At 43.2% G+C, this 12,237-nt stretch overlaps 1 protein-coding gene across 4 annotated transcripts in view; it reads right to left on the bottom strand.

Annotated features, from left to right (window-relative positions):
- MID2 (midline 2) overlaps positions 1 to 12,237 on the bottom strand; it is a 143,133-nt gene that overhangs the window by 53,924 nt on the left and 76,972 nt on the right. For all 4 annotated transcript variants that reach the window (XM_083371984.1, XM_083371987.1, XM_083371985.1 and 1 more), the window contains one exon: positions 1,007 to 1,102. In XM_083371984.1, the coding sequence (XP_083228110.1) occupies positions 1,007 to 1,102 (96 nt within the window). The remainder of the gene's footprint in view (positions 1 to 1,006; positions 1,103 to 12,237) is intronic.

The raw sequence follows: 12,237 nt of genomic DNA, 5'->3' as shown, positions 1-12,237 counted from the left end.
GAAGAGTAAACCACTAGTCCCAGTGACCGACTCAGATTGGATCTTGCAACCTTATCCTGAGACACGTATATCTGATTTCATTCACAAGAATTAAAGTGCCTATGGGAAATAGGGATGGAAAGGAATTGTATGAGAGAATGAGGCTGGTGGCAGGTAGATGACAGAGCAGGCGGGTTCCCATGAGAAATGGAAGCTGAACAACATATTGAATTGGTTTTCCACTGTCCTAAATCATGTTCTCTATTTCCATTATTAAAAAAAAGAAGTGGCATCTTGTTCAAGGAACCACTTCTTAATTTAGTAACTGAGCATCAATAAGCCATTAAGAAGAAACTAATTGCTGTGGCTTCTCCCTGGGCATTGCCTTGGTAAACAAAGCACTGAGATAATTCACGATTAATTGTTCTGCATTTGGAAGCAGTAAGGCAGGCTATTTCTGCCTTGCTGTTCCAATGCACTGAGTGAAATCTCCGTGATTAGGGTGACTCCGTTCTTCTTGCTTCAGAGAAACCAGGGGAAAAAGAAAAGCAGCATTTGGTTTTCAGTGAGGGGAAGGTAAGAATTGTGGGGTGCGTAGGAAATTCGAGGGGTGGAAAAGAAGGCAGCCTTGAGATCATTAAATAGAAATGTTTGATATCCTTGAGGACCACACGTTTAAATTCAGTTGGGTTGACAAAACACAGCTACTGTGTTCCTACGTTTTGTTTTCCTTAAATAGGTAAAACCGTACTATGGCCTAACGTCACATCCTACTAAAGCACACATAGTCAAACACGCACAACCCCAATTAGCTGAGCTTGGCATTATATAGGAACCCAACCAAAGACTTTCAAAAATACTTGGCCAGAGAAGAATTGTTGCCATCATGGTCTTCATGGTCATGATCAATATCATCTTCCTCCTCCTCCTTCCCTCCCCCCATTTCCACACACACATACCACCTGCTCTCCCACCCCATCCAGACACAGAGTATCAGCACACCCTCGCCGCCACCACGAACACGTACCTCCACCTGCTGACAGATCTGTATCAATTTGGCCATCTGGTTTTCTAGCTCACTATTGCGTTTGACCAAGTTGGTGAGGTTCATCTCCAAAGTTTGCTGCCAGCATCGAAAGAAAAGGGGAGACAAAGGAAACAAAAAACAAACAAACAAGGAATAAATATCAACAGGTCACAGAGACTGGATAAAGCTAGCCAAAGTTTCCTAAGCATTCAAATGGCCAGGTCCACATGTGAAGGTTCAAAATTTATTGCTCAAGCCTATGTCCTGGAATCTTCTCCAACTAACTGTTCGGGTAAAAAACTACATAGGATCATCAGCGTTTAAGAGGGGTTGGACTTTGTCCTCGTTGACTATGTAGAGATTCTGAAGTGATGCCCCACTTGACGCCTCCGCCTGGCTCTGCCAGTCTCTCTCCTACATCAGCAAAACTAGGGTAGTCATTGTTGTGGAATAAGCATCTTGAATCCAGTCCTGAATCTGGATTCCAAAGATTGTTCACTTTTTCTAAGGAACGAGAGGGGGGGAGGGGAGGGAGAAAGACAAAGAGAGAGAGAGAGAGAGAGAGAGAGAGAGAGAGAGAGAGAGAGAGAGAGAAAGCTGCAGGTTGCTTTCCAATCACCTGTTAGGTAACCCAGCAGTTTTTGTATACATTTCCTTTACATGGGTCATCCTCCAGCATTATTGGCTGAACTACTGTGATGTAACAGCATATTTCTAAATGAGCTTAATTCAGAGTAAACCAGGTTCAGAAAGCCAAACATTTCTAGATTTTGCCATACCTGAAGGTTCATAATTGATCGGGAAGGAGCATGAGACACATATACATGCTCAAGTAAGATATGGTTGAAGACGTAGGAAATCATTGTAGTTTCAAGTCAAGGAAAAAGGAACCAAGAGGTCAAACACAATGAAAGAGTATAAAAATCATTAACAAATTGGAGGGGGAAAAAATCTCAGCATTGCCTGTTCTGATTAACAATATTCCTTCAAGATAAAGGCAGAGTTTTTTCTGCCCTAATCCTAAAACACGAGGTTCCCTTAACTGCTATGCTGGGAATCTGCTTGAGAATTGCCATTGCTGGTCTTGCATATACAAGCTGTAGTTTCCTTGCTCTAGAGACCTCAGGGACCAAAAGTGTGATAAAAATGCTGTGTACAAATGTAGACTAAGAAACAGATCCAAAAGGAGGTCATAGCCAGGGGAAAAGAGAGTAGGAGCTGCAATGTTACTGAGGGAGGGAGAAGGAGGTGCTGAAACTAGGAAATAAAAGATCTGGCTTGTTTCCAAAATTATAACAAATTAAACTATGCTTCGGTGCTGCATGGATGCAGCCGTAGCAGAGCCCAGCATCAAGCATTTGCTAAGGGTCCAAAAAAAATGCAGGGAGGGACCCCCTCAGCTTTTTAGTTGCCTCCTGACTCTCTTCAAGTCAGAGAGGCCAAAACTGGAGGCCTTTTTATCTGCATTTGAAGGATTTAGCTGAGCAGAATAGGTGCTTTTAAGCCTTGCAAATGCACCCCTAAAAGTTTGGAATTCTCCACCAATATGGGCCTTCATGCTGCTAGCAGAAGGTCTAGGTCACAGGGGTAGGTAAGCCTGGGCTCTTTTATGACTCATGAACTTCAACTCCCAGAATTCCTGAGCCAGCCTGGTTCAGCTTGGAAACCTCTCCCTTTCCCCTCAGCGTGGCTGGCTCAGGAATTCTGGGAGTTGAAGTCCACGTGTCATAAAAGAGCCAAGGATTGCCTACCCCTGGCCTAGGCCTAGGCTGCTTTATGACTCGTGGACTTCAACTCCCAGAATTCCTGAGCCAGCCACGCTGAGGGGAAAGGGAGAGGTTTCCAAGCTGAGCCAGGCTGGCTCAGGAATTCTGGGAGTTGAAGTCCACGTGTCATAAAAGAGCCAAGGATCGCCTACCCCTGGCTCTAGGACAACTCACTCAGCCAATTTACCATGGCCAAGTTCCTCAGGGACAACTTGCCATGGGAGAAACGTTAAATAATATTGAAGAAAAGGTGGAATAGAATCATTAAAGGAAGGGTGCAAAAAGAGGCACAAAATGAAATATGACCGACAAAAATTAAAATAGTTGGCCATCTCGAGTTGGCCGTGACGAGTTGCCCCTTTCCATTTTTGCACACTAGACAAAGCCCGAGCCAGCCCTTAAAAGCCACGAGAATGGTCACATCCCTGACCTAAGGGATCAAACAGCCCAAAATGGGCATTAAAACTAACTGGGCAAGGAGACGCTTAAAGTCTGTGGAGATTCTCAGTCATCCAGGTCATGGTTGTCCCCAAGGTGCTTTTTCAAAAGACTTTCTTGTTGTTGTTTTTTGAAGACGTTTCACGGTTCATCCAAGGAGCATCCTCAGTTCCAAGAAGGTTCAACGCCCTTTTGCACTCCGATTCAGGTGACCCTGAGCGCACAGATAAATCCCCAAGTGGCCTCAACTCTCTTGCAGATGACTGCAAGGAATACAAGTCCTTCTGTCTCCCAACATTCAGCCAGAACTGAAGAAGCTTCTTGGGCGAGAAGCGAAACGTCTTCAAGGAAAAACAAAGAAAGTCCTCTTGCCTTTTGAAAAAACACCCTTGGGAGGGGCTGAAAGCCTTCCAGACACACCCACCACAACGAAAAAGATCAAAAGACTAAAAGAGAAGAACTCAGAAACTGCTTAGGCCCAACTTACTGGCGTTCCTTTGTTTAACAACTCTATTCCTCCAGGAAAAAAACAAACAGACCAATACTAATAATGGTCTCCCATTTGTTGCTGCGGAAATTGCTCGGCATTCATGGTTTGCTGCACCAGTAAATATTCAAATGGCAATTTTATTCCTCTCCTCGCTCCCACAAGCGACCAGAGTATGTGGACTTTGCATCTCGGCTTTCTCCATTTAATATGTATTAAACAGGAAAATAAATATAGTTTGTGCTATGGCAATCTTGCTTTCTGTTTTCACTTTGCTGACTTCATTTATTTCCCCTGTGACCTAGGAAAACTTGGGCTGCTACAAGCCAATTCTTTTTTTTTCTTCTTCTTTTCTTTATGTATTATTAAATGGTAATTTGGTATCACAAAGATGCCAGTTGATCCAAAGTTGTATGGGACAGTTTCGTCACACATATCCTCAATTGCCCATTTTTTGAATGCTGGCTTTGCAACTGCTATCATTCCTATAAAAGCACTTTAGCCTTTATGTGTGGGTATGCGTGTGTCTATGTGTGTGTGCGTGCATATATTTGTATACAATATCATTATCAATACAATAAAAGTATACAAAGCAAGCAAAAGAGAAAGAAATGAGAATATACAATTGCATCTCCCATCCTTCCTTCCTTCCTTTCTTTCTCTTTTTCTTTCTTTCTTTCTTTCTTTCTTTCTTTCTTTCTTTTTCTTTCTTTCTTTCTTTCTTTCTTTCTTTTCTTTCTTTTTCTTTCTTTCTTTCTTTCTCATTACCATCTTTGACATTTTTATGTAATGCATATCAGAGGTGGTGACCCTTTAAGAGCTGTATGTATGCAACGAAATTTCATTTTAATATATGCTGATTAGCGTATGTTCAAAGTGACAATAATCCCTTTTCAATCCCCAAATCCAAAAATCAACAACAACAATCCTGTGATGTGGGTTGAGCTGAGGGAGAGGAAGTGCGCAAACTCACCCAGCTGGCTTTTGTGCCTAAAGCAGGACTAGAACTCACCAACTCCTGGTGATTGGCCCAAAATCACCAAGCTGGTTTTCATGCCTAAGGTGGGACTAGAATTCTCAGTCTCCTGGTTTCTGGCCTAATACCTTAACCACTAGACCAAACTGTGCACACACACACACATACACACACACACACACACACACACACACACACCAATATCATAGGCATGGAGAAGCCAGCTTTCCCACCACCTCACGTATGCATCACCATCTGAACGATGTACAAATAATATCAGGAAAGCTGATTCAACGTCTGTGCAAGTAGGTGGACCTCAGCATCTCTCTTTTTGCAGGGGAAGAACAATATCGAAATGTATCAAGAAAGCCAATGCAAGCAAATGCCAGGCCTCTGTTTGCCAAGCTTCAGTCACAAATTTGGACTGCAAGGAAACAGGAAAGATGCTAAACAATGGCAACATCATCATCTCTTTATTGTTTGCTGCAATCAACTCAAATTGTCGTCCCCTTTCTCTGCTCATCTCTTTCCTGTCTCCAAGTCCTGGCAACGTAGCTCCATAAATGAAAGTCGGCTGTCAGTCATGACCTGACTACTGATTGTTAAGATGCTTTAGATCAGGGGTCCCCAACCTTGGCAACTTTAAGACCTGTGGACTTCAACTCCCAGAATTCCCCAGCCAGCCATGTATCTGGACTACTTTACCCAGAGTGGTATTAATGAAATTTAATTAATTAAGGAACGTCCCCTCTCTTCGCTAAAGAGGATCTAAGCAAACCAATGCAAACCAGCTGATTACTATCCTTTGCTATCATGTTTACCTGCAACTCACTGCTATTAAGGCCATAATTCGGCTAAAAACAGAAGACTGTTTCATTCACTAATTATCCCCCATTTGCCAGTTTGGCAGCTTAAAAAATTCAAGCTTGGAAGTGAGGCAGATTCTCTTTAATGCAGCTAATGAAGGAAAATTAGTGGGGAGATTTCTCTCGCAAGCAAGTTGCCAGACGTGCAGAAATGTGCAGGACTGCTCTCAGCAAGGAACCAGTTTTTCTGCCCAGACAACTTAATACATGTTTCTGATTTCTAAAGGAGCATTTTATGCAGAACATCAATTCACAGAAAGCCAAACACACATCAATGCAAAGTAAATCTTCCCAAAGTGGACTAGAGATGCCAATGTGTTTTACACAAATCGCCAACGTCTCTGATTTCTGTTGTGGGGAACTCAAATAAAGGAATTCTCTCTTTTTTTTCCTGGTTCAAGTGAGAATATGTGGTCATGACCAAATTACATTCTAGACAATCCCAAGTCTAGTGATTGACTTGTGCATAGGTTTCTCTGCCACTGATAGGTCTCTGGAAGAAAGCTGAAAACTCCTGGACCCATTATTTGAGGGATGGATGGATGGATGGATGGAAGGATGGATTGATTGATAAGCTGTTTCTATATGGTGCTCAACCTCAGCGGCTTGAAGAGGTGTGAACTACAGTTCCCAGCCAGTGGACTTTCTTCCACTGTAGCTGCCTAGAGTTGCCTCTTGGCAAGATGGGCAATGTGTACATTTAATAAACAATGAAATAGACTTCCAGAATTCATGCATACTGGTTAGGGAATTCTGGGAGTCGAAGTGCACTGGCTGGGGAATTCTGGGAATTGAAGTCCACACATCTCCAAACTGTGGAGGTTCAGAAACACTGCTTTGAGCAATGCCTAAAGGAGAACAAATTTAAGAACTATGACACTTATTTGTTGTGGTCTATATTTATTAAACTCCAGGAAAAGTGGAGGAAGCTGAGACGTCTAGGGAAGGCATGGCAAGCTGAAAATGTCTCAGAACAAACAGCCATGGGAAAGGCCAAAAAACCAGTGAATAAATCAGTTCTCCAGAACCTTTCTGGATAAGGAGAGGACAGGAGATTGCCCAATGTGCTCCAGACAGCTGCTCCTTATCGGGAGACAAAGGGATTAGCCACCTTGTTTGCAACTGGGTGAAGCCTTTTAGAAGGCATTATTTTCCAAGTCTCACTTTTCTAAATTGTCAATTAACCATCTTAAAACTGTTGAAAGACTTTTGGTGTGACAAGTTTGAAAAATTGCCAGGTGAGTTTAGCTTCAATTCTGAATAAAAGAAAAAAAAATCATTACAAGCTTAAGAACTTAAAGGTTTTAAAATAAACAACAAAACCCCTAAATAATATTTTTATCTAAGAAAATTACAGATGGTTTAAGGGTCCAGTTACATTTGGGAATATTGACTTTTATTCTATGATTTTGGAATTAACCATAGGAAAAAATAGCTTCTCATGGGAATCAGAGTTATTTTGGCTATCTTGGCTCATAACAAAGTGACTTTATTATTTTAGAAGCTGGACGCTAGAGGGAATGAAAGATTCGGTGTAGGAGGAATTTATTTATTCTTTCTTACTAATCTTTTTTCTTTAAGTCTACGTCTTTTGGTTTTGACTACTGTAATCAAAATCCTTAAGACAAAACTTGTAAGTCAAAGTGAAGGGAACCAGTACGATATAATGGTTCAGGAGCTGGACTGGGAGTGAACAGATCCAGATTCTAATTCTCCTTTAGGTATGGAAACCAGCTGGGTGACTTTAGATCAGTCTATCTGATCCCCTAAACTGGGAACTTGAAAAACATTCCAGAAAAAGGCAATGGGACATCACTTCCAAAAATGTTAACAAGAAAACTGCATGGGCCTATCATGTGGTCGCCAGGAATCAAGATTGACTCATAGGGGTCAATTTATTCTCCAAAGCACCTAAAGGCAGGACAAGAAAAAAAAACCACAGATGGAGACTAATCAAGGAGAGAACCAACCTAGAAACAAAGATAAATTTCCTAACGGTGAGAACAATTAATCAGTGGAACGGCTTGCCTTCAGAAACTGTGGGCGCTCCAACACATGAAATTTTTAAGAAGACAACCATTTGTCTGAAATGGTATAGGGTCTCCTGCCTGAGCAGGGGGTTGGACTAGAAGACCTCCAGGGTCCCTTCCAACTCTGTTATTCCGACTCAAAGGACCATAACAGCAGGAATGCTGGGATCCACATCAGCACAATGGACAGCAGACTTGGTCAATTTCACAACTGTGATAATTCACAGGCAACTTCTGCAACTTTTATCCAGTACCTCTCTCTATTTTACTTTTTATCCAGAAGTCCACTCAGTTCATATCCAAACCAATGGGTTAATTTTTTAAAAAATAACAAGAAGCTTAACAGAACATCAATAAGGCATCATCTCTATATTACAGGCTTTCATGAAAGTATTCTGGGATTTGTTTTTAAGCCAAGCCAAAAAGAGAAAAACCCAAGGATCATCATGCATCTATAAAACAGTTCAAGAGATGTAAGTCAGTTTATATAAGATTTCACCAGGACTGAATTCCATAAGGATCTCTTATCAGAACTGTCCATTGCTATTGCTTTGATGCTAATATTTTTCCAGACATTTCTTTCTTAGAAGGAGGAGGAGGAGGAGGAGGAGCAGGAGGAGGTGGTGGTGGTGGAGGAGGTGGTGGTGGAGGGGAGGAGGAGGTGGATGGGGGGAGGAGGAGGAGAAGAAGAAGAAGAAGAAGAAGAAGAAGAAGAAGAAGAAGAAGAAGAAGAAGAAGAAGAAGAAGAAGAAAGAAGAAAGTCTAGATTCTGTAATGATAAGAGTCAACATTTTTGGTTTCTGAAAGATTCTGGTTCACTTGATTGCAGAGAAAAGCTCAGAAGCATGGTTCCAGTATGCCTGAAGGCAATTATGTTTTTAAAATATCTGATATCTATTTCTCAAATCTCATTATTTTAGGTAGGGCGTGAGAGTCTGCCTGAAGGGTTTTTGAGTATTCAGGACTGAGCTTTGTGAAGCATTTTTCTGCATGCTTAGGGGAAGAAAAAAAAGAGAAGAAAAAAAGCATTCCCATGATGCATTAAGAGTTTTTTTTGTGGAAAGAAAAAACAGGACCTACTCAGGACTTAAGAAAAAGGTAAAGTCTCTAAGAAGGGGACATTCTTATAGATTTCTGGGCAACAATATTGTATGGGGGGGGGGAAAATGCCACTGCCATCTTTTCCAAGACTGTTTTTAATTTCCCTGCCAAGATTTCTTGGTCTCCCATCCAAGTCCAACTGTCCTTATTTTTGGAGATCAACCAAGTTTTGCTAGGTGTTGCTGTCTACTGCAGATGTACTAGACTAAGCATTATTGCCAAGAACATCCATAGATTGTTGAGATGTTTCCAGGCTCAGTTGGAACTTTACAGAGCTTAAAAATATTGCTTGTTTACAATGGTTGCAGCACACACACACACACCCCTGGGTGCTGCGATTGTCATTTGCAACCTAGGGAGGGTCTGACCAGCAAAGTCAACGAGGGAAGCCGGATTTGCTTAACGACCGTATGATTCGCTTAACAACTGTAGCAATTTGCTTAAGAACCACGGCAAAAGAAAGTCATAAAATAGGGCAGGACTCATTTAAACAACAGCTTTGCTCAGCAACAGGAACGTTGGGTTCAATTGATGCTGTAAGTTGAGGACCCCTTGTAAAGGGACAACCGAGTTCAGGGGTTTCATCGTACCGAACCAGGAGGCTAAGCCCGCGAAACGAGAAACTTCCCTGAGAATTTGAATAGGAAAGCCAAAGAGATTTGCTCCATGAACGGTGCCATCAGATAAGGTGGGTACGAGAACACTCCGATGCCAGTTATAGAGGCAGTCAACGCCTTTTGCTAAAATGCGGCTCAGATTTACCGGGAGGAAGGTACTCAAGCTTTTCCTGTCCCACTGGCAGAAGGGCCTGCCTTCCTCACTGAAACATGTGGCTAATTAACCACACAATTCCCCAAACAACGTCAAGGAAAAAACAGATGGGCTCGGAGAATTAGACAGAGCAGGTCCCAAAACGCAGAAGGACAATCTCTGTCTTCCTTACATGGCAGAGAATTAAGCCATTCTCCTTAGCATCCTTTCACGTCTTTCTTTGGGAAATTGTTGCCAGGCGATTCCCGCCCTCTCCCGTTCTCCTATGCAAATTATCAGCAGCCAAAATTACATATTGATTTTGGCTCCATCTGAATGGCACAGGTGGGAGGGGGTCAGTCTGACAAGGCTTCTTCTAACCCTCTCCTTCTCTGCTGCCACAACAGGTTTCCAGCTTCTTGGAAGACTGCCAAATGAAGACAAACTTCAGTCTCGATAATGATGCTTTTTGTCCTGGTAAAAACCAAACCCAAAGCAATCATTTGCTGCTTTCATTAGCTGCCTCGGGGACTTAGAAAAAAGCCCCCAAGTTTAGGGGGAGAAGGAAAATAAGAATTCTCACCTGTAACAACACCTTTGGGGTGGGATCTCCCAGACGTTTTAGGAGGAGAACAGACAGAGCCCAGGGGTGGAGTCAAGATAGGAATCAGCCTGGAGTCATAATGTTCTTGCAAGCGGTCTAAGTCCACCCCTTTTGAATTCCGTTAATTCTTATTTAGCGCCAATTTAATGCCGACCACTGGTTGACTATATTCTTATGAATAGGCACCAGCAATATTTTTTTTTTATTATTTTTATTAAACTTATATACCGCCCTTTCCTGAAGGACTCAGGGCAGTTTACAGGGCATTTAAAACAACCAATACAAAAGTTAAAAACAAATTAAAAAAGATTAAATCATCCCTAGAATTAAAACCCCAGTTAAAAAATTCTCAGCCTTGGCCGGAGAGCTCAAAGAGCCAGGTTTTCAGGTCCCGGCGAAATGTGCGGAGGTCGGGGGCAGTCCTAAGCTCCACGGGCAGCTGGTTCGAGGGCAGGCGCACCCACAGAGAAGGCCCTTCCCCTGGGTGTTATCCGCCGACAGTCTTTTATCGGCGGCACCCTGAGAAGACCCTCCCTGTGGGAGCGCACTGGACGAAGGGAGCTTGATGCCGGCAGCAGGTGTTCCCTCAGATATCCCAGACCCAAGCCATTCAGGGCTTTATAGGTCATCACCAGCAATCAGCATAACTGGAAGTTAACGTGTGGTCCTGATTCTTTGCACCTGACAGAGACCCCCCAAATATTGGCATTTGGAGAAAGCCACCAAAGACCATGGCACCAAGAAAGCTTGAAAGGAGAATCAGGAGAAGCGTTGGCTTGGACTGATATATTTCAAGAAGAAGAAGGCAAGACTTTTCAGCAGGGCTGGGCAGCAAAAAGCTTCTTCGGAGGACAAGGATACACACAAAACACACTTAGACTCTACACTAAGAGCCGTGGTAGCACAGTGGTTAGTATGCAATATTGCAGGCTAATTCTGCTGACTGCCAACAGTTCGATCCTGACCGGCTCACGGTTGACTCAGCTTTCCATCCCTCTGAGATCGGTAAAATGAGGAGCCAGATTGTTAAGGGGCAATACCCTGACTCTGTAAACTGCTTAGAGTGGGCTGTCAAGCATCGGGAAGCGGCATATAAGTCTAAGTGCTATTGCTAAGTGCTAGATCCAGACTGTAATTTTGAAATGGATCTTCTCTGTGCTCCCATTGCAACTGTGAAGGGCGACTGGCCGTGCAACCCAGGACCATTCCCAGCTCTTTCATGGAATTAGGAGAAGATGATCTCTGAGTGGCCCCACGTGCTCAAAAAGGCATCTTTTGGCCTTCAATTCCAAAGCCCTGCACAGCTTTCCTGTTCAACATTGGCTTCCACCCCACCCCACCCCACCGATGCTCCAGGGAGATAATTCTACAGCATCCAAAAACAGGCATAAAAAAATATGTTACGATGGCCCAATTAATCTCTCCTCTGGGGGCTGACGATGCTGTTTTGTGACGGATAGCTGAAAAATAAAACTTGGGTCAATGGCTATGCTGGAAACGAGGGCTTCTCTGTCTCTCTGCCTGATGGTAGAGAAGGCACATTGACAGGAGATGCTACCCTGCAACCCTTTCAAATGAAGATGTTAAGGACAAAGAAACCATGTCCATGGGTGGCCCACGGCATGCCATCATTGGGGGGTGGGGGGGGTGGAGGAGTTTCCAAGCCTCTTTTTTTATTGAAAAAAAAAGTAGAACTCAGAAACGCATGCTCCTCTGGCGACATGGGGAGAAAACTTCATAAATAAGTAAGCAGTACAGTAAATAAACTTAGATTAAATTGTATTCCCAGTCCAGCACAGCCTCTGGGCTCACAGTGGCAGCAACAGAGCAAAGAGAGCCAAGGGTAGCTTTCAAGCCTGCAAAATGGTTTCTAGATCCAAAGCCTGCTCCTGGGTGATGCCGGCATTCCTGAATCAAGATTATGGCTGAACTGTTGCTTTAATCAATAAACCATCTTATCAATGGGCCCCAGAGATGGGCTTCTGCTCTTCAATCAATTAAATAACCTCCGCATGCTTGGAAGACGGTCAGTGGATTGATTCTTAAAGCCAGCAGCTCTCCTGGGTCCGAGCGCCTGACTCATGGAGGCATCAGAGCCGTGCCTTTCAGCAGAAACATCCCTGCTGTGTGACTCACTTGTTTCTGCTGAAATGCCTCACCCTGAAGAACATGAGTGGGAAGGGACTCCAGGAGTGGCTTGCATGCTGTGTTGG

Source organism: Vipera ursinii, assembly GCF_947247035.1.
Source record: "Vipera ursinii genome assembly, chromosome: 12".
Lineage (NCBI taxonomy): Eukaryota > Metazoa > Chordata > Lepidosauria > Squamata > Viperidae > Vipera > Vipera ursinii.
The sequence above is the reverse complement of the archived record's forward strand: the minus strand, read 5'-3'. Positions and strand labels throughout refer to the sequence as shown.